The sequence below is a fragment of the Poecile atricapillus genome, chromosome Z (assembly GCF_030490865.1).
Source record: "Poecile atricapillus isolate bPoeAtr1 chromosome Z, bPoeAtr1.hap1, whole genome shotgun sequence".
In the NCBI taxonomy this organism is placed as follows: Eukaryota; Metazoa; Chordata; class Aves; order Passeriformes; family Paridae; genus Poecile; species Poecile atricapillus.
In genome coordinates this window covers 63224189-63247792 of record NC_081289.1, presented here as the reverse complement: position 1 = coordinate 63247792, position 23604 = coordinate 63224189, and the positions used below count along the sequence as shown (strand labels likewise).

Sequence of the window (23604 nt, the reverse complement as noted above, 5' to 3'; positions counted from 1 at the left end):
CTTCAAGGTGTGAGAAATGTTTGGGAAGGAACAGGAGTTTTCCCTCTGCAGGGCCATGGAGCACAGCTGAGATCAGCTATCTCCAGGCACAGGCAGAAGTAACCCCACTTAATCCAGAGAAGGCTGTGCGGGTCCCCTCCCCAGTTGCAGATTAGTGTAAAATACACACTTGGCAGTAGAGACAGTGACATATCACCTCCTCCAGATTGCAGACCACACATCAGTCTGAAAAATTTTCCTAATTCTGTGGCTGTTTTCTGTCCCAACCAGGCACAAGCATGGTGCATTTCTCCACAGGAATGAACTGCAGTGAGTCCCACTGCCTGGCTCCTTGGATTTGCTTTAGCCATTTGGTTTACTTTAACTTTATCTACAAAATACCAGTGTACTTCGGGGTTGTAGCCTGTTTTTGAATAGTAGCACAAATGCGCTAGAGTCTGTGGTAATCTCAAGACTTTAGACAACTACAGAACACAGAATATCTGATGTAACAGAGCATCAGAAATGTAGATGAGTGTAAATGCATACATAACTTTTATGCAAGTGTTTATATGTGTATGACGCACACTGAGGGAGGCTACACACTGAATGTTTGTGCTCATGCACACAAGAAATGCACATTTGACTCGCCTTTTGGCAACTGAACCACATTTTTGTGCAGGCACAGACAGTACCTGCAGATGTGAATGAGCTACAGACAAATGCTGGCACCCAGCTATTGTGTCTGTCATCAAGAATGGCACAGACTCAGGTCCTTGGGCCACGTAGGTGTGCATCCCTCTCTGTCCTCTTTAAGGAGGGTTTAGGCACCTTAAGGACCTGGTCTAAGGGATGCACCTCTCCCAGGCTGCTATGAAAAGCTCAGTTCCAAAAACTCAGTAGCTTTCTGCCTAAAGAAGAAGGATCTTTATCTCTGGTCTCTGTAACCCTCAAATGCAGAAGGAAAGACAAGCAACCTATACCTATTAAGATATAAAATATTGTGCTGATAACTGTTTCATCTCAGAAGGTACAGAAAGGAGCCTGCAGCTCCATCAGCTGCTGGGAACAAAGAGCTGCCTAAATGCATCCAGAAGTTTCCCTGGAAAATCCTGCCCTACCTAGTGAGTTTTCCCAACCATGCTTTCTTGTACAGGGTCTGGCTGGGATGGAGTTAATTTTATTCATAGCAGCCTCTATGGTTCTGTGTTTGGGATTGGTGACTAAATCACTGCTAAGACACCAGTGTTTTGGCTATTCTTGACGTGTGGTTTTGGCTGTTTCTCTGTCTGGAGGAAAAAAAAAAAGAAAGGTGAAGATAAGTGTTTCCAGCTGAAACTATGGACAGAATGTCTTCCAGTTTCATAAGTAGCTAAGATTTAAACAAATCTTTCACTATTAAAATCTAGCAACTGTTCAGTCTATTGTGGTTTTAGTTTCCAGTTGCACTCAGTTTGGCAACTTTCTCCTGCTATAAATTCACTGAAAACCAAACAGTAACTATTGGATTGGAACTTCCTATGCCAATGTTTCACCTTGGAACAAACAGTCCTAAATAAAAAATTCCTAAAACAAGGATTTCTTGAAAACTGAAGAAATTCAAGTGACACTTTGGTTTTCTAAGACCAAACAGTGACATGGACACCTGTTACTACCTTTTGTTCTTCATAGGCTTCTTTGAGACAGACATAATTTGTCAGTGCTCTCATTGCAATTGGGAGCTTCCCAATTGCCTTCAGGTCCACAGGTTTCTTGTGTGCAGAAATAATGAGTGTGTTCATCCACCAATAAGTTGCCTTTGAGAGCAAATTGACAAATGGCTGCAGGAACCTCACTCCCAGATCCTGCAGATCCTCTGGAGGCTTCACTTTCTGAGGGTTCATGAAAAACACATACTTCTGCAGAGGAGAAAACAGACAAACATGAGCTCAGAAATTGTCTTATTGATAGTAATTTTTTAGTAAAAACTATATGCAAGACAACCACAGACTCAAATTTGCTTTTAAAGGTAATTATATGTTGAATTTAAATATAAATTTGCATGCAAATAGGATTATTTCCATTTTGACAGATAACTGGCAAACAATTGAGCAACATGGGATGTGGATACTGCTCTGAACCCTATCAGTACCACCTATCTCAAGCTGAACAACAGTAAAAATGAATTCTTGGGAGATAATTTTATTTTAAGTTATCATTGCTAAGAACATATGTTAACTTACAGATTCACTACATAAATAGTTCATCAGCACTAACACAGCACGTATTTTACAGACTGCATCCACCTATACCCTCCTCATGTGCACAAATATACATCTATCTACACAAATATGTGTGCACTTTGTGTGGATAGATGCACACAGGCACACACATACACACCAAGCCTAGGGATACATCAAGGACATACATTTTAAAAATATTTAAATCACCACTGATTTCCACAAAATTAACCAAATCTTTATGGCTAAGCTAAACTTGGGCTTAAACTTGACACAAGGCAGAGCTTCTGGAACTAAGGAGACATCTTTACCCCCAGGATACCACTGATATTCTTCCAGATCCTGAGGAAGAAGCCACATACCCTGACTCGGATGACATTGATCTCCACAGCCATCAGCAGCCCATAGAGGATGACCATGATTCCAGTGATGCAGAAACGCAGCTGAGAAAAAGGCACCCCATCCTGGCAGTATCTGACAAGCTTGATGGTTTTTGTAACAAAGGCCATTATCCAGTAAAGGAACAAGGCTGTAAAACAGATGCACATGCATAATTTAAAAATAAATTAATAAATAAGTGTAATTACAGTTTATTAGCTTCCATGGCTTGATACAGTGCAGGCACACTGATCCTCTATGTCACCAGCCACTGTTTTCTTTCCTGGGCCACAACCCTTCAAACAGATCCACAATGGCAAATCTTCATGCAGGTATGAAGTCCACTAAAGGAGACTTAATCTGAAGGGAAACTTTGTTCTTATAATGAAGGAAAAGGCACATAACTTAACAAAAGTCATGTTGCCTCTTAGAAAAAGCAGGGTGTATCCCAAGTGAGAATATGGAAATGTGCTCATTTTGGAAAAGAGTTTATGGAACTTAGTGTTATCCTGCATCCTGGCTGGTATCTGTCAGGGGCTTGTTCAGGTGGTTGAGCTACATGCAATTTGGACAATATACTTGTATGGAACATTAATCTGCAGTGTCTGGTCTGACCATCTCCTGACTGAGAGAGCAGATAGGATAATGTCAGAATCAACTGCAAAAGATGTTGAGAAAAAGCAGTATCTGCACAGGAGAGTTTGTAATCACTACTCAAAGTGGCCTTTTGAAATAGCCCTTTTGAATGCAGACAAGTTTTTCCTCAAAATTATCAGCAGTGTTAAAAAAACCCTAAAAGATCGCAATAAAAATGCATCAGGCATTCTCTTTTGTAATTATTTTAGAAGTAGTTTTCAGTGTGTACCTTATGAAAGGTGCAGTAACTCCTATATTACCAGTTGCAAGAGCAGAGAGCTATTCCTCTCTGCTTTAATATTCTCACACATTCCACCATCCTCTTCAATCTATACAAGCTGACTTTGGCTAAAATACTGGGATTTGTAGGAGTATATAAATATCAGACTTAGACTTACCCAACAGTAACTTTGGAAAGTTGGATGTTTCAATATTATGGTAATAGACTATGGATACAGTGGCAGCCACAAATCCCATTATAGCTGGTAGAAAGAGATGCAGGTGGCGAGATTTCATTTGTCTGAAAATAAATATGGTATAAATTAGTGAATTTGGTGCCTTTTTTTCATCATTGTGTGAAACCATAGGTGTTCTGCTAATCTATGGAAGAGGACAAACATGAATTTCTTGGAGACAAAATGTGTGTGTCCTTGTGAGTGCTTAACTTCGATCAATATTTGCTTGCCATTAGAGCTCGAGAGAAGAATAAAATGCTAAGAACAACGGCTTCACCTTGATCCCATTAGAACCTGGACAGTTCATTAAAAGATTCCATGAACTTTTTTGGGGGAAAACCTCCTGATGCTTTACTAGCCAGCCCATCAGACATTAACACTATTCATTAACAAATGCAATTGGCATGGTGATCCACCAAACTCTTCCACTTACGTGTCAGAAACAATCCCCTCTGCTATCTCACACACATGCATAAACAGCAGGGTGAACGTCAGGATCCACCGCAGGTTGTGCCCAGGGAAGTGAAGCCAGGTATTGTGGTGAATTTGCACTTTGGAGCTCTGGCTTCCCCAGCCTGGGAAATGATAGCAAGGAAAGACAAAAGTTATCTCACAGCCAGTCAGTGACTGATCTGGTTATCAATTTTCTGGGCCACATGTATATGCAATTGATACAAACCCCCTACAAAATTACAGGGGCTGTTGTTAGTAAAAAGATAACCCAGCAGAGTCTCAGTTGCCCCATAATTTAAATCAAACCCTGAAGACAATGAGACTTTTTCCAAATTACAATCAAAGAGAAGTTGTTCCTGGGCAAGGAAAATTATAAGAAAACAACAACAAAAATTAAACCACTCCAAGCAGCACCCTCAGACAACAGGGACTGAAAGATCTGACATGATGGCATTCTCACATCTCTCACAGTTACAGACAAAGCAGGAAAAACTTCCTACTGATGTAAAAGTTGCATCCTCAAATGAAGCCTCAAAGAGATGCATTTACTTGAGACAAGTAATATTTCAGGCCTGTTTCAGGCCTGGTTGGGAGCACAGTCTGAGTGGAGGCTGAACAGTGATTTCACAGCTTCTCTCCCTCAGGTGCAGCCCGGCCTCCAAGGCCTCTGCATTCCTGGCCCTTCAGAGCTCCCAAACAGTGCCACAACTCAAATTAATCAACAAATTAAACTTGAAGCCTATTTCCATGTCATCACCTCAGATGTCACTGGCCCTTTCCAGGCGAGATCCTCTCTGAGGCCAGCAACAGCAAGAAGTGGGTCACAGAGGATATGAGGGAGGTGACAGGGCTGGGGAAGCTGAGGTCTGACCACAGGTTGGCTTCTCATGGTGGTGAGCCTTGGCCTCTGTCTCTTCCCACACAGGTACAGGGCTTTCCTGAGTCAGTAAGCCCAAAAGTCCCTCTTACTGTAAGGCAGCTCCTGGAATACCCTGACAGGCTTCCCTAAGCCCATAGAGAATCCAAACAACAACACATTTTGGGGAAGTAAAGAAACCAAACAAAAGGAAACAAAACTAACTCAATTTAAAACCCAGGATGTGCTTTTGCTACACAAGGATGCAACATCTCATCATGCTTAGAGGCTCATTAGGTAACTCAGGATCACATAAACCAAAACTGAAGTTTATTCATTCTTGGAAATTGTCAGCATTTCACCATTTCATCCTTCTTTAGACACAAAATACAGCAAGAACAAATTATTCTGTCTTCTCCATAGCTATCAAAAGCATTTTCTATAGTTCTCTAAGACTTTTCTAATCCTATGTGGTTTTCTTTGACCTTGCTCCTGTCTTTGTCTCTCCCATGCTGCTTTTCATTTTCTCTTTGTGCACAAACACAGCTCATCACCAAATTTCTGGTTTGGAGCCAGTCTGTACTGTGGACTCCAGCTGGGTTTTAATGTTCTGTTCAACAATGATTTGTCCTGATAATTAGCATACAAAATAGAAAACACAGAATGACATACTTAAATAACATACAATTTAGAATATTATATTTTTTCCTAACATAGTTACAAAATAGAGGGAATTTTCAGTGGCTGCAATACTATTTCAAAATTAATTGGCTAATACCTCTAAAAATATTGAAGCAGAACTTGATGTTAGAGTGTTCTAAAATATTATCTCTACCCTCAGACTTTGCAGTGTACTTCCATCAAACACTTCTGCACAAAACCCCGTCCTTCAAGAATGACTTGCATCTCACCTCGAAGAAAGAGCCAGCACTAAAGTAAAAATCCAGCATTGTTGGAGAGTTTCCATAACCCTGGGGTTGCCTTCTAGTCTTTATAGTTTGTTAGAATTTGTTGCTTATTCTCATGCTTAATTATTTAATTAGTTTTTAGTCACTGGATCATGTCACAGTTATGTACAGAGTGTCTTAGCCCACAGGTTCCTGTAGCATTTTATTCAACCTCTTTGGAGTCTTTTTGCATGATGAAAACCCTTAAATCTCATGTTCAAATACAAACCTTCAAGTCCCATATTCAAACCTTCCTTGTGGAAGAAATGCATTTCCATCTCCACATGCAACACCAGGAAATTAACATGGAAGAATTGAAATGGGATTTCCCATGCAGTTGTCAGGACAGTATTTATTTTCACTAATACTTTTGATGGTTATTCAAGTGTCTTAATCTCCTATGATCGGTTAGAATGCTACTGTTTGACCTCTCTGGAAAAGTGTGAAATTGTATTTATTTCACCACTGCAAAGGAACTGGGATAAAAAGACAGCTGTAGAAAAAAATATCATTAGAATACTAGCTTAGATGGTTTTTTTTTTACAAGACTGTGAGTTAGAGCCCCTCCACTGTCCTAAATTCATCAAGAGGGATTTATTGTTTCTTATTTTTTATTTCTGTTGGGGAAAAAAAAAAAATCTCTATTGCTCTGCTTTTATTTAAAAATGTTGGCAAAAGAAGCAATTTTTCTATTTTAAATATTTCCTTCACCTGTCCTAGCCTTAGATCCAAGGTGAACATTTTGGATATTCTCTGTAATTCATGTAACTTAAGGAAATTCAGACCCGCTGTCCTAAGTCTTCTAACACTAACAAAGGTTGCAAATTGCTAGTTTCAAATCTAAAGAAAACTTCTGCAGAGAAAAGTTTCATAGCATTTGGATCTGATCTCTCTGGTTCTCATCCATATCTTCATGATGATTAGTTCAGATTTATATCTAAAATTCCCACATTTCAGCCGTTGGCCTCACATCTTCTAGGTGAAGCCATTCTGCCTCTTCTTTTTCAGAATTCACAAATACAAAGCATTGAATGGTTTCACCAAGCCCATGCAAACATGACTGAGTAAAAAACGCACTGGAGTGTTTGTGGGCAGAGCTCCATAGAGTAACTCACCAATGAATAAAATTGGGAAGGTGATAAACAGCAGGAAAACATGAGGGACCAAGTTGAGGGCATCCACAAAACAGACATTCCTGAGGACACCAGCACTGATGTTGTAGGCTGAGGCATTGTCGTTACCACAAAATGCGAGTCTCATCTCTTCCAGAAGGTCTGGCTACTACAGAAATGAGAAAAATGTTGACTACCAAGACTGCTAGTATTACCTTTGGTTAAAGACAAAATAAATATAATAAAGAAGGAAGGAGCACACTGAAGATCCCATAGAGAATAACACAGTTGTATTTTGAAAATTATTTTGGGCTATGTCAAATACAAGCCCAAAAATATAAGCACATTAGAAGACTGTGTTCATATGACATTAGTCTTATTTATATTTAGCTAATATTGTTTATATTTAGCTGCATTCATTATTTAAGTGCTATTTTTAAATACATTATGCTATAACTTCTAGTACTCTTGAAGGCACAAACACTATGCTGCAAAAGCTCTGCAAGAATATAAAGAATGAAAGTAGAAGATTAGAAAAAATTAGTGGTTCCATTTATCATAACAAAACCCAAATGGACATAAGTTGACCGGTGTGTTGCTGTTTCTCTGGTGAGCCAACACCGTCTGTGCAATATCTCCAACAATTTGTTGCACTGCATCCCCAGTGCAACCTCTGAACCTTTTGGTATTTGCGATCTGGTAAGTTTACACTCACTGATATTTTGTATTTCTTCACTGTCACATAGAACTACAGCCACACACACAAGACATTACAGATAAATTACAAACCAAAGTAGGTGGTACTGGAGATTGCCTAGGCAGTAAATCACCATATATATTCGGTCCTGAAAACCCTTAAACAAGTGCTTAGACTCATCCCAGCAGTCTCTGACTTCCATGATTTCTTGTGAGATTATCTTTGTACACCAAGATAAGCTCCTGTGTTTGTGCTTGCAGAGCGTGGGCCATAGAGCAACTCAGAGTTATGGCCAGGTTCTGGTTTAAACCAACCTGTGCATCATTTATTTCTTCAGTCTTCTTTACAAGACGATGAAAGAGGACTGCAAACGAAATCTTTCATTGCTCTTTTCTTTACCTGAGACTTACACAGAGCAACATAGTGCTGTAGAGTAAGTTGTGAACACTCATTTATCCACACCTTTTTATTTTCTCAATTTTTACATGCTAAAATATAAGGAATATATTTAATTCAGCACAACATTTGTCTGCAAGAACATTGGCATTAATAGGTTTTACAGAATCAGAACAAGATAGGGATGCAGAAAATGCATGAATGCAGTTTAAAAAAAAAAAAGTCAGTTGAATGGGGAGAAAAAGGTTTCCTTCATTCCTCAAATAGTTCATATTAGTTCTGTAAGATGTTTAGACAAGGTGATAATAAAAAGGTAAGCATAAACTATGCAAATAGCCCCTTAGAGACAGACAAACATGCAGATCTTCACAAAAATACAGAATTCAAAGAAGCCCCCTGTTAGCTTTTAACCAAGTTCTTATTGGATCTGAAAAGCACAACTCATATCGAAACACACCAGTGGAGTTTCTTTGAAAAGAGTGTGATAAATGTGCTCCCTTTCTCAAATATATCAGCAGTTTATGGCTGAGATTTACCAGAAGTTAGGCATAACTCGCATTCATGTACTCACTGTGAGGCAAAAGCTGAGGGTCAACCGAATCAAACTTCACTAACCACCATCTGCTAACAGTCCATGTGCTGTAACACAATTTGATGGAGATTTTGGCCCATTCTCTATAATGAATAGAGTGATATGACCACTATCATTCTATAATTTTATTTTTATACTGAAATATATTTATGAATGCATAGGGCTAGTAACAAAAAATAAACATTCTGTTAATGTGGGATCTGTCTCAATATATCGAGGAGTTATTAGCAAAACAAATAAGGAACTCTAAAAAAAAAACTACACAGAGGTTGTTTGGGTTTAATTTGTGAAAGCTTGACATGTCTTCTTTAAGGGAAACATAATGATAATGGTAATCTCTTGAAAATCAGAAGTGCTGTTTCCTCATTTTTATCAAAGGTCATAAGTCCAAGGGAGTTCTGCTGGGAATTTTCCTCCCTTTCCCACAAGGATGACTCTCTTCTGAGGCAGCATAAGATGCTGTTGTGGTCTAGTGGTTGGAGTGGTAAAGGCAGGAGAATCCTGGGTTCAGATGAGCACTGAATCATTGACTCCCTGTGTAGCTTTTGGCTTTTAGTCAAAAATCAGTCTGGGAGAAAGGATGAAAACCACATCCAAGGGAAGCTAAGGGAACTGTTATTTTTTCCCATTTTTTTGGAAGGGAAATAGAATAAGGCAGCAAATGTTCAACTGAAGGACTATTAACTGCAGGAAGAGTGTTTTCTCCTAACTAGAGACCACCATCAGTTTGCAGAGGTTTCCTATCACACCTCAAACAATAGTTGCTAAAAGCTCTTGTGCAAGATACATCTTTGAAGAATCACATCTGAATCTTCACAAGAATCTGTGCTGTGCCTAATTTTGTGATGGAGTATGTCCGGTAACATTCTTAAAACCAATTGCCCTTTGCACATTGCCAGGGCTGAGAAAATAACCTGGTGTTATTACTTAATACTGATATCTAGAGCCAATGCCCATCATATTGGTGATATTTTTCAAGAGAAGATAAGGGCAGTCTATTCACAATACTTTTTTTCATTTAAAAAGAAAAAAGAAAAAGATGAGTAGAATTTAATTGCCTTCTGTTAAAAAGAGAGAGAAAATCAAGCCTAGGTTGGTTAGTTTGTAAAAATTCCCAGAAAATAAAAGAATTACATGGAAAATGAAATGAGACAGGGTAACTGACACTAAATTAACTAAATTAAGATTTTTGATCAGAAAACTTCGTTGTGAGTTAGTTTATCCAAAGACCATATTCATTAAACTTCCACAGGCTTAAAATCTATATAAAGACAGATTCTAGTCAAAACATTCTGATCAGTGTTGTGATGCTGTGTTGTCTCCCAGTGCAGCTTTGACCTCACAAAATGCCAAATTATTAAAATTACAATTTCCCTGTTTAGCAGCACTCAGCTCAGGACACACATCCAGTAGTGTTTAGCACTGATAGGGAATAGAGGCCATAAGAACTGTGGAACCATTAATAGTTTGGTGATCCTTCCCTCCTTCCTTCCACCCACTTTTCCATCTCCACTGTGCTGGGAATGAACTGTGGCTGGAAGTGGAGGACTCATGTTCTGTATCTGTTGGTATATTCCAAATTTCATAACGCCTTCTGCTTCTGGCAGTTCTCTGGATATTCAAGAACGGTGTATGAAAACAACCTGCACTACCTGAGAGCTCTGAGAAATAATGCCATCTCCAGTTGCCTTGTAGGGAGACAAGAACCATTCCATCCTTCCCCTCCCATCCATTTCTGGTTCAGAAGGCAGATCCCACACATCCTCCACAGTTTTGTGACTCAGACTGCTGGACCTTGCTCTGTTTTTTGGAAAACTTAGATACAGGAGAGACTCTGGAGGTAGAGAGATGCACAGAACCATCACCACCTGGAATAAAGCATGTAATGTAGTTCCTGCCTCTTGGCTCAAATTTCCTGGATAAGGTAAATATACTGGATGAAGTTTTGTTGATATCAAAGGGAGGATGCTTTGCATTTACAGTCAGTGCCCTTTGGTTTGAAGCTGAAATTAGCCATTACTTTCTGCAGCATCAGAGCATGCCTCCAGAAGCTCATTTTCATTAACCTCAAAGTTTAACAAGCTGTGTTCTTCTCCAAAGAAGGACAGAAAGAAAAGCCCCTAAGGCAGAAGAACAAATCCTTGATTTCTCTAGACAGGGCATTTTTCAACAATGCTTTTGCAGCTCCACTAAAAATAACAGGAGTTGGACCATGACAAGTTTTCAGATGCAATTTCTCATCCAAGAAAACAGTGTAGCCTTCAATCTTTTTCAAATAAAAATTTCATAATATAACGGCAAAATTTATTGTGCCCATGCTCAGATCCCATGCTTGGAAAGTTCATTGTAGCCTCAGTTTATGGCCATAAACAGTGTAAGCTTCAGACTAATTAAAGTGTCAAAAGTTGCACTTTTAAACAGCATTTTAGTATTGCAAATTAAAGAGATCTTTAATAATTCTAAGAATTTTAAAGCGTTTTAAAAGGTCTCAGCTACACTGACTTTTATGAGTCCTAGTTTTGAAAGCTTTCACTCAAAAAACTGAGCCTGGAAATTAAGACAGTTTGAAGATATTGATTGCAGCTACCCAGTGAAAGAGTGAAAAGGCACCATTCCCTTCTTTCTGTGCAACTATACAATTTCATGAAATGAAAATAAAATGTGAAAATTAAGAAAAATTAGTTTAAAAAACCCAACAAAAACATAACAAAACCAAAACATGAAGAATTGAAGAATTACAGTTGTGCTTACTGCTGTAACTCATTGCAAATTGCAGCAGGAAAGGAAGATGGAACACTTCTATGGCTGACCACTGATCAAATTTGGTTCCCTGAAAAAAAATTAAACTATTAAACTATTCTTCCCTTGGCTTTTACTCTTCTAGCAAGCAAATGCTGGGCTTCAGTCAGAACTACATCTGTAGAGAGGGAAAAAGAGGTATCTTGGCCATATGAGGAAGTGCTGTTTGTTTCTATGCTGACCTTTATGCGAGTACATAACTAAATACACTGAATACTTATTCTGTTTTTTCCCACAAAAAAAAGACAGAATTCTCATCACACAGAACAAAACCTGTAATGCTGAAGGTCTTTGACTTAGACCTAAGCAAATCAGAATACAGAGCTGACTCAAGTTGTCCTACCCGGTGACCAAAGGTGATTTTCTCCTTCCCAAAGATGAGGAGACAGGCTCTTTAGGCCGCAGTAAGTATGCGGAGAGAGATCAAAGAGGTAAAACTGGGGTGCAGAGCCACAGGAGGAGAAATTTGAAGAGATTTCTGTTGTTACAGGGATGGAAGAAATTAAAGCCTTTAATGCTCCAGCTCAGAGAGGTTATTGCATTCCACAGCAGCAGATGTCCTACTACACCTGCCAGGAGCCTTCCTAGGGAACACTGGAAACAGCACTGCCTGGAAGGGTATACAGGTGAATTAAGCAGCAAAGTCACGTGGGTTTATCACTCTCAGCGGTCTCCCTGCCTTGCTGTGGGCTTCCAGTCCAGCAGAGAGCTACACAAACATAGTTCAGTCTCACAATTAACGGTCCTAATCACTGTGGTTCCCAAGATAAGAAGCCCTGCTCACATCAAGCACAACATCAGAGCTGAACTGTTGCAGTTGCCCTTCAATTCCCAAGTGCAGTTGCACTTCAATTCCCAAGCTGGCTCACACAGGACTGTTTCAAGGACATAACAGTGGATAAATGCCCTCCAGCCTCTTAGCAAAACTTTGTGGGTCCCAAAGGAAAGGAGAGGCACTGGAAAACAAAGGCCTCTTTTTCTCACAGGGATTGACTTTTTCTCTAAACTCATGCTCAGGTTGGAATCTTTGGAGCTGAAAGCTTTTCTACAGGAAGATGGCTTTGACTGGCAAACAGCAATGTCTGAACAAAATGGGAGCAGTCTAACTGCCACACTGAATAAAGAAATTGTGTAACCTAAAAGTTACACATTATTCTGGAGAAAACATGTGAAGGGGTAGCAAGTTATTTTAAAATTTGTTGGTCTTTTGTAGTTATGAACCACTGCTTCTCATCAGGTGGTAGCAGCCATTCTGAATAACTGCTGAGATGCTCATAAACTCATTTAAAAAGACAATGTTATTCCTACTTATTACAAAAAATGGCTTTCCCAGAGAAAGTTTCACTTACTGTTGAATATAGTAGGCCAACAAGTTATGCTGGGGTAATTGCACCAACGTGGGTACATCACAATTTGTTTCATTGCTAATTATAGAAGGAATGTTATACTTAATAATGATGTTGTCAAGCATGCTAAGTTTAATCTATCATTTCAGACATGGAAACGTAGTAATGGGAAAAAGATCACCAATAACAAGCATGTGCCATTTGAGGACACCAACTGCACTCAGCAGCCCAGCAAGAGTGCCAAGTGCCAGCTAATTTTTTGTTTTAACACTTGTAGGTTGGAAGGTTTTCTAAGTTACTGTCAAATTACTCACTTTAATTTCTGTCTTTATGAACTCTACAACTCATCAGAGATCTCAGAGGCGGTTTTTCCTTCTCCCTTTGAGAATGGCCTGAATAGTCAGTATGAGCTAAAGCCATCAGCCAAACTTCACAGAGGAGGGGAATGGAAAGAACAATCAGGAGAACAGGCCCATGTTGGTACCAGTGGAAGGCAAGTTTCAGCTCTCCTTTACATCATCTGGGAATCTGATTCCCTGTTGGTTTACTTTAATGAGGATGTGAACTATCTGAACAGCAGTTCACCCTTCAATGAAATAGCTAAAAAAACCCTCATGTTCTTTAAGCATTTAAAATTTTATGCTAGGATCCCCATTACTGGCAAGTTGAGACTTCCTGGTTTTAGGCTAAGGTGGACAGACACAGTCATAAGAGAATAAACAGAAAGCAGCACAAAAGTGATTCATGAACAAATATTCTCTGTGAAGAGGAGATAAGTTTTGGGAAGAAAGAAAATAGGTCAAAGTTGTAAACATGGAAATGACAAAACATTGAACCTAAACACTCACAAATCTCATTTTAACAAGCATAAATGGGGATTCTCAGGGCACTAAGCCAGTTCATGAGATATATTTTGCATAAGCATTTCTGAATAAGACAGTGGAAAAATGGTAGATAATCTAAATTTCCATTAAAATTATGAGAATATCCTCACCAAGTACAAAACTATAAGAATTCTAATTAAAGACATTTTAACTACCTTAAGGGTCTTTTAAAGTGGACTTAAAAATCTTCATATTCAAGAGTTTCATCTTACCTGAATTATCACTCTGATCGTCATGCTCTGCAAGGTACTTATGACTACAAAAAAAAAGAGTATAAGTACACTCCTCAGGTGGAGCTTGTTTGGGGGAATAAGAATACTTTGAAAACATTTATTGCAGTAGTTCTGTTGTCCATACTTAAAAAAAAAAATAAATATATATATATATATATATATAAATCGGTAGTTGCACTTCCTAATTAAAATATATCTGTTTACAGAGCATACTCAATTCAGATCAAATTTCATTTTGGTCTTACATATAATGTGCATTATATGCCCATATATACATATAAACATGTATGTATATACATATGTGTATGCATATAGGTCCAGGGTGAAGAAAATACTCTGAGTTTTACAAAAGTACTTAGTTCTTATCTTCTGAATAAATCACAAAAGCAAAATTTATCTTTCCGTCTGGAATTTCCCATAGTAAATTTTAACTAAGGACAAATTATTAATTTATAGCTTTGAATGGAAGGCCTGACAGGTTTTCCACTGATTTTAGGTTAGTGCTTTGAATCTTTTTCCTTTCTAGGTTTAACCCTTCTAGTTTTCTCTTCTTACCTTCCTAAAAGCACTCAAACGCAACCTATGTGATCTATAGTCTTGAAAAGAGTTCTGCTGAGGTAACGGCAGAAAGCACTGTCCTTTTAAAATCTACTTTATCAAAAATGACCGAAAACAAAATACAATTTTCTTTTTATTCCTTATTTAAGCTGTGACCACCTATGCTCCACAGACCCCTCTTCCTTGCTAAGCACTGTCCCAGCTCCCCTGGGCCTCAGGATGATGAATTACCTCTGGTGCTTGTCAGCATTCGCAGCGCTAACTGCTGTGTGCCATAGCCTGATCCAAACAGTGCTGAAGTCAATGCAAAGAATCTCATTGACTTCGGGAGCCTTCTGGATCAGGCTCCAAACACAGGGAAAATCACAACGGCAGTGGTGCTAAACAGGCTGTTGGCACTGCAAAGCGTTTCACACAAACATCTGCAGTGGTCTCACACATCTAAATGCATAGCTTTTTTTTTCTTTCTTTTTTTGGAAAGCTTCTCCACACAATGCGATCCCCAACACCAGCGTGCTACGCTGCCTGCTGTAAAACCTTCGGCTTCACATTGCCAAGACAGGACAATTTAAAAAAAGAAACATAACCCTGTAAACAGCAGCAAAGAAAATATCAGCAGGAGGGGACGGTAAAGGCTGAGAATGCCCGCGAATGGAAAAGGAAAAAGAGATTGGAGTTGTAATCCCAGGAAAGAACGAGGAGCAGCCCTGTCCCACAAATATAAAGGGAAGGAGGAGGAGGAGGAGGAGGTGGTTAGTAGGAGATCATGAGGGGAGGGTCATCGCATGCTCCGTTTGTTTGCTAAATGTTAGATCAAACTCTGAAGCTTACCTTTGTAAACACAACCCCAAAAATACCAACCCAGATTGTCCCTCGGTGCTATGTGATCAATATCCCGGTGGCAGGATTTTCCTCCACTTAGTGAAGCCGCTCCAAGCCCGGGAGCGGATTATTTTTAGGCTGGTGATGGGAAGATCAGCTGCTGCCTCCTATCGAGTTTCCAAAGTGCACAAACTCTTCTTGCCTTTCTCATACGCTGAAGGGGGGCAGGAAACTGGGAAGAGATAGGCAAGCAAAAAGCACCAATTTTTCACCTCCTGAAGCTACAGTCCCCTGGGATTTCTTATGCTTGCTTTTATTTTCATTTTTCCCTCTCTGGAGCAGTAAGATTCCAAGAAGTTGCATTGCAGCACATGGACAATTAGGAGATGGCTATTCTGAAGTAATTGATTTAGACAAGGTAGTCTAACTTTTGGCAGGCTTGCAGAGATTCAGTTTTTGATTCCTTTGTAATTAATCTTGGAAAATTTGAATTTGACAACATAACTTTGCATAACTTCCACCATATTAAGCAGAAAAGTCTACTCAGATATTTTACTTTACTCACTTACCTAAGTCCCTCCAGCTCTTCTGCTTAAAATACAGACCAAATTTCACTTTTTGATCACACAGGTCTGCTTCTTGTGAAATGGCTTTTTAATACTTGAAATAAAATCCCAAAGTAACTTGATGCTCATACCAGGCATATCATTTTCAATACAATAGCCCTTATTTACATGGGATAACATTTTTTAGTTGCAAAATCCATTGTATATGTTTAGTTAGAGGTAAAGAAGTCCCAAGAGAGCCCACATGCGGTTGGTTGGTTTGTTTGCTCATTTCTTGCAGTGCCATCAAACAAAGATGAAACAAGATTTGGATTTTTCCATCATGACAGTTTCACTTGAGCCTTACAACTTGAGGTCATAAATTGCAAAGATCTGGGACTTGTGGTGCAGCACAGAACATGTGGCAGTGCAGGGTGGTTTTGAGTACAGCTTTTGGAATCACAGAATAACCTGAGCTGGAAGGGGCACACAAGGATCATCCAGACCAATTCCTGTTCAGTCATTTGGTACTAGAGCTGGAGGCCCTTGGGACAGAATTCTGCTTAGACCGTGCAGAATCCAGGGATTGCATCTTGATCATTAGAGTGCAAATGGTTTCCAAGGGATTGAGGTCAAAGATGTTTCCATGTTTCCATGAATGGGGTTACAGAGAATGCTGAGCTGAGAATGGACTTGGGTGGCTGAGGTCAAACACTGCAGAATTTATCAAAACCTTGGCAAACCCAGACTTGCTCCTTCCTCTCTGATGTTTCAGACCTGACTGTTGTAGGGATAAGAAATCAGAAATCTCAGACCTAGAGATAATTAGTACCTTTTGTTAGCTCCCATTGATTCAAAATACCAACACAACTTTATACTTAGACAGACCTCAACAGTCCTCCAAGGACTTTGACTTGTGTTTACTCTTTTTTTGCTTTTTATTTCTTCCCTTTTCACATATGAAATGCTTTAGAAAAAAAGATTATGAATTGGAAGTCTCTTTTGTGTTTGTTAAAGCAGATTTTTTAAAAAATAAAAGAACTTTTAACCCATCTAATCATCTGAAATAGCACTGTCAGGTAATACTTATGAAAATACATTTAATTTCTGACAAAAGTGAGTAACATTTATGGTCAGAATTTTCTTCACCAAAACATGAATATTTAGTTCAGTTCTGTCTTTTCTACAAAACTTTTTAAACAGGAAGGAAAAAATTAAGGCAAAATGAACACAGAATCAGCCAGCATGTTTCATTTTCCTGTTTCTAAATAGGGCACTTTCATATCTCTACATGACAAGCTAAAGTGTTTTGAAATGCATTTCAATAGGATTAAGAAAAATTAAAAGCTCTGAAATGCAAGAACAGTCAGCCCTGATCTAGCATTTTGTATCAGGGCTTTTCGATTTTTCGGGGGGGGGGGGGGGAAGGAGGGGGCGGGGAAATGGTAATTACAGGAATTCAAATGTTTCAGGGAATATTTGGACGTTTAAATGAATGGAATCAACCACAGGCCGACCCTCAGGTACCCCCACGTCCAGCACGTCACCAGTTTTCCCAGGCAGCCTCTCGAAGACGAGATGTGTCAACATCTCCCCAGGCCGGGGGTGAGTGATTCAGCTGGAGAGGTGCCAGCGGTGCGGGACCGAAGCGGGCACCGGAATCGCGGCATCGAACTGGGCACGGCACTGCCAGCACCGAGACTGCCGCCCTGGCAGCGGATGCGGGGCGGGGAGGGGGGGGGCGGCCATTGCGGAGAGGGATATAGGAGGGATGGGGGAAGGGATACGGGGGAGGATGCAGAGAGGAATGCGAGGAAAGGAGCTCCACGCCCTCGGGCGCCCGCGCTCTCCGCTAACCGGGGCACTCACCGGCGGCGAGGGTCCCTCCGCGGGCTGTGGCCCCTCCGCGGCCACGGAGCGAGGGGAGTGCCTGAATGACCGATGGGCAGCTTAAAGGCAGAAGCTGCCTCACCTGATGGCTTGGGGGGGGGGGGCACCAGAATGCAAAAAATTCTAAGCGGTTCTTAACAAAACCGCTGAGTTTTGCCTCCTTCGTTACATTAAAACCACAGCCCGGCTGGCACTGATTTCCACACCCTGGTGGGCTTCCATCAGCTTGACCAGCTGAACCCAAAAGAACCAAAATGGTGGGGGAATAGCTTGTGTGGGAAAATGTTTTCCTAAGTTAGGACTCACCAGTGTGAGGAAAATTACCTGACAGGGGCTGCAGTGTGAATTTATTTGCCACAGGTCCTGGCTGAGCACTCTCCACCTGAATTGTCTTGGTTTATTTAACTCACTAGCCAGGAAAGGAAGGGTGGCTGTACTCTGGACACTGTTCACATAAAAAGCTGCTCTGGTTTCAGCTGCCAGCAGCTCTCTCTGCCGTTTCCAATATTGTAGGCCAATCCATAGGTCCCGCTCTACAGCATTTATGGCAGTCCAACACTAACAATCAAAGCACTGCACCGTAACAAGTTCCCAGATATTACCCAAACTCAGGGAGATGCCTGCAGGCTCCTTGTCTTTTCCATTTTGTAAATGAAGAGCTGAAATCACCATCATTTCATCCACTTGTGTACGCTGACACTAAAGCAGCTGTTTTGGAGAAAACCTCTCATTTTGCTGAGCTGGAAAAATTCCTTGACTGATATTAAACCAACTTACATAAATTATAACTTTATGCTAACAGAGCAATACAAAAAAATATTCAGAGTCGATTATATAAGTTATGGGCTATCAAGTCTTTATTTTGCTTCTAAATTTGCCACAGTGCCAGAATCCCCACAGTGCTGTGTCAGAACTCATGCCACCATATAAAAAGATCAGATTGACACAGCTTTCAAGATTAATTTTACTTACACTTACAACCCTACTTAAAAAAAAAAAAAGCTGTATTTCTTCTTAATTACATATTACTCAGTTTATCTAAAGAAAAATTAATGGATCTACCAACAAAAATGTAATGAGGTAACAAAGAATTAATTTTTATTTAATTTTTTTTTAATGTCATAAGAAAATGCAGCCTGGTCTTTGGAGAACTTCTCTGTCTGTTTAAAATATTTATTGTTATTAAGCTTGGAGGGGGGAAGCAGTAGAAGCTTAGTATTATTTGAAATATTTTCCACAGCTTTTTTTTAAAAGTCATCATGCCTGGTTTCTATGGGGAAAAGTGTTGTGGAAAATATATACAGCAAAATTTCAACAGAGCAATCTAAGTAGAGAAGAACTCTATATGGAGAAGGATGAGAAAATCCCAGACCTCAGAGTTCATCTCTATAAAAGGTGTAGAAAGCCACAGGCCTTGAACAGGGATTTACAAACCCTCTGATCTTTGAGGGACAGCAGGGCCGTGGTGGAGTCAGAGGCTCCAAATACGATGCTACCATTTGCCTTGGTAGCTTTTGATCTTGGCAAAAGTTAGATCCTGCACACAATACAAATTTTCAGATCTCCAGGTTTACTTGTTCTGTTTGACAAAGGCTGTTTTACTGAAACAAAACAAAACAAAAAACCAACCACATGGGCAACCAAACACATGTGGTTTGCATTGCTCTTTCTTTTTCCTTCAAAAACCCAACAAAGTCTGATATCTATTCCTTTCATACTGAAGAGCCTGTCAAGGCTGTCAAGGATAACGCAAGATCTCCACATCCTCTGAGTGTAGAGGAGTTGCATCATAAATATCAAAAAGTAAACCTTTTCTACGACAACTTACATTCTATCAAACCCATGGACCCCCTTGTACTACATATTACAATGATATTGTGGATTTTACATGTATGTCTGTTTGTGATGAACTGGGAAAAAGGATATTCTTTTTGTTTTTAAATTATCGCAAAATCATTAAGGTTGGCAAAGACTTCCAGGGTCATCAAATCCAACCTATGGCAAATCCCTACCTTGTCAGCCAGCTCAGAGCACTGAGTGCCAGACACATCCAGTTGTTACTTGGACACCTCCAGGGAAGGGGACTCCCTCTTCTGTACTATATTGGATTTTAGTCCTCTAGGTTGATACTGGACAATTCAGACCATTCTTTTGGATTGCCCAGAAAATATTCATTATTTCTAACCCAGCAAAACCACCAGTCAGATTTTAAACCCTCTGCAACCAAAACAGAACTAATGTGGGATCAGGTTCATTTTCTCCCATTAAACTCAGGAAGGCACCTACATTGTTCAGTTCCATTTACAAATGCTGATTTTAGAGATGTAGTAGTCAGAAATAAAAATTGTAGGTGTTTAATTTCAGAGTGAATGCCTGGAAGGGGCGTTAGATACTCAACACAGAACTCGCCTCACACAGGGTTAAATGGTAGATTATTGATTGCTTATGTGTCTGCCTGCTACTAGACTCCCTATATAGCATTTGGAGAGAAAAATACATTTTCAGATGATTATTCTTTTCATCATAAACCAGATATAGAAGATAGTGGGAACTAATTCCACCCTGGATATGGCTATCTCACTCCTTGGAGAATGACAGTGTCTATATGATTAATGTTTTGTAAACTTTACCTCTGTCTTTTTCTTTTTTTCTTCTTTGAGGCATGTAAATAAATTTTCAGCCTGATATATTTTTTGCACGTGTATTTTAAAAGGGCAATAATCACAACAAGTATCTTGTAGAGGCCATCCCTACCATTTTTACTACACCTGGTAGAACCTACACAGAATGTCTCCCACATGCCTTTCTATTTCTGACTGTTAATTCCAAAAGTTTTCCTACTTGAGACCTGTCCCATTCTATGCTGGTAAAAATGTCTAGCATAAGGAAAAATAAAACATCAAAACCATTATAAATCTATTTGACAGGAAAAGATAAAATTAATTTGCCTATACTAACCCTGAAATCTGGCATCTGTTGCATACAAAATATAGTTTGCTTTTTTTTCTGTTATTTGTTCCATATAGAATACATTCTTTAAAAATTCACTGCCATAAGAGGATGTATTTAATCCTTAAGAGGATTATTTTATTTTTTTTTGAAGGCAAGGTATGTAGTGCAGTGTCTTGCTTTCAGAGAAACATTCAACCATAAAGGGTCCCACATCTGCCTTTTATCTAAATCCTCATCCTTCAGTCTCTGAACTGCATATCTGTAAGCTGGAAGCTTCTTAATAAATGTCTGTTTAGACTTCTGGAAACAGAAGAGAACTTCTGTTCAATTTCATTTCCATAAAAAGGACAAACCCCAAATACATTTAAAATCATTGTGATCACGCTTTATATGGTATTTCAGTTAATGATATGTCATTCAGCTAATTCAATTGCTGCAGATTAAGTGCAGTAGTTGACAATTTAATACACTCTGTCCTGTCTTTCGTGTTATTTGTTACCCCTGTATTTAGCATAAAATACTGATGTCCTGGATCTCAGATCTTTTTTCGTTCTCTTCTACCTGATGTCATTTACTACCCTTGCTGGAAATCAGGAAATGGTAATGTAAATCTGAAGTCCATTTTATAGCACACAAAACTTTTTTTTATGTGGATTAAAACTGGGAATAAAAATTAATCAAAAGATTGAGATTAAGTCAAAATTACTACTTTATATCAGGATGCATCAATAGCCCAGCAGTGGAAGGTAGGGTCTTAGCAGAAAACAGATTTGAAAACAAATTAAAACTTCCTAAATTATCCAGTAATCAGCATACTGAAGAAACTTTATGTCACAAGGAATGTTGCAGCCACAGATTTGCCAAAAACAATTCTGAAGCTACTGGGTAGGTTATATCTAAGGTACTTCTGTAATACTTCATCACGGGCCTGTGACACCAGTCTGACAGCATGGTTAGAAAGTTCATATAAGTAAGGAAAAAAATGGATAAATTTTTACAACACAATTGGTCCAGGTCCAAGACAACCATAATACCATCTGGTACAGAAATTATAGGAAAATGAACAGCAATTGTGGTGAAAACAGAAGTTCCTGTGGAAAAGTAGTAGCAAAACACCTCCCTGAAGTGCACAATGCTTCCAGGCAGACTCTTGGCAGACAGCATAAGATTTATTAATATGACTTCAGGGATATTTACATCAAATTTGCTGTAATAAAGCAAAAGGAGAAATGTAAAAGGGAATTAAACAGGCATTCATCATTGTTCACGCTTTGTTTTATACCTTGTCCCTGTAGCAGTCAAGAGCAGCACCATTGCATTTCAAGTGGCCCAATGACTTCTTTTGCACTTTTGCATATGAAATACTGGCACGCTGAGGCAATCTGGGCACCATCAAAATAATATGACCAAAAACACCCTAGCCAAATCTTCACTTTGTGAATTGGTATGTAAATGGACTGCACTCAGCTATTCTGATGAACTGATTCTTCCCTGCTCCCATTTATCTCAGGAAGACCCCGCTGGTCTATGTGCACTGCTGCCTGTAATGCATTAAGCACTGTCACTCTAGCTGCAATTAAAAATTAACCCCATCTGTACAATCCAAACCAAATCTGGCCTGTAGATGCATCATCAGTTGTTCATCCAGCAGTTGCTTCAAATTTCAGGGTTTAATCTACAATGCGACAGATTCTGTGAGCCAACTTGCAGCTGCAAGATGGGGCTGTGAGATGTCTGAGAGCAGCTGAACATAACTGGGTTTAAATTTGAACCGTAAGGCCACACCAACTAGCGGTAAGAATCATATGACTTCTTGTGCCTGAACAGATTAAATGATATCTTCAGGAGGTCAAACTCCCATTTCCCTCTTCAGAAAATTCTAGATGGGAATACGAGTTCATATGCCCAATACTCATTTCATACATTGCAGGGTGACCACAGGAGCTGATGTGCATATGCACTTTTTTTTAGACTTAAAAAAAGCACAACAAACTCACTTTATCTGTTGCTATGGCAATACTATGTTTTTGGAAAAAAGTAGCAAATGCTATTGTGATTCATGTTGTTCCACAGAATTGGGAAAGAAACTGTGAGAAAAAGTGAGGGGAAAAGAGAGACGCTGTAGAGGATATCTCTTGGAATATTTGTGACTTTCAGGGAAAATACAGCTGCACATCCTTCTTACCTTTATTGAGCAGACGCTTTGTAGGTGGCTTCATCTGAACTGGATATCTGTCTGAGTCACCACTCAGCCCAGGTAGATGGTGTTTATTTAAACTGGTTCAATGCTAGTTGATAGGAAAACCACAACTAGCAGAATTGGTTGGAATTGTATTTTTAAAAGCTTTTGCTATTCTGTCTTGCTCATTATAAAAAAAACAAATTGAAATATTTCTGTTATATATTTACTTTTTACTTACAAAAATACAGTATTTTTTTTCTTATTTCTACTTTTTTCTCCCTCTTTTATTTCCTAACTCTTTTTAGAAGCAAACACCGAGGAAGAAACTGGAAAATCATATTTTTCTGATGTTTTCAGGGTCCATAGTACCTTGTATTTGTAGAGATGAAAATTATGATAACATTGTGAAAACTCTTATGTGTGAAAAAAAAATATTTTTCTTCTTCCTATGACATTTGTTTCAGCATTGTCAAAATGCAAAATCCGAGGCTCCATATTTTGAAAATTTTAACTTGTCTTTTTAAGGAGCAGTGCTAACAGTGTTCCTACTGAAGCTGGGAGGAGATGCAGATTCTTGAACTCCTGATGAAACTTCCAGACCTAAAAAGAGAGATATAATTGAAGTAATAGAAGATGGGGAATATATGGAGAGATGCAGTTATTCAATGTATTA

At 39.2% G+C, this 23604-nt stretch overlaps 1 protein-coding gene across 12 annotated transcripts in view; it reads right to left on the bottom strand.

The window, feature by feature from the left end:
* Positions 1-15484, bottom strand: part of LOC131592962 (ATP-binding cassette sub-family C member 9) — a 68894-nt gene extending 53410 nt beyond the window's left edge. For 8 of the 12 annotated variants that reach the window (XM_058864972.1, XM_058864960.1, XM_058864969.1 and 5 more), the window contains exons 1-5: positions 7039-7201; positions 4101-4242; positions 3611-3732; positions 2561-2727; positions 1635-1877 (exon numbers count right to left, since the gene is read on the bottom strand). In XM_058864972.1, coding sequence (XP_058720955.1) covers positions 1635-1877; positions 2561-2727; positions 3611-3732; positions 4101-4242; positions 7039-7183 — 819 coding nt within the window. In that variant the 5' untranslated portion in view covers positions 7184-7201. Of the gene's footprint in view, positions 1-1634; positions 1878-2560; positions 2728-3610; positions 3733-4100; positions 4243-7038; positions 7205-8699; positions 8730-13961; positions 14006-15371 lie in introns of those variants that run through there. The other 4 variants (XM_058864963.1, XM_058864964.1, XM_058864965.1 and 1 more) reach the window with 4 other exon arrangements.
* Positions 15485-23604: the final 8120 nt, after the last annotated feature.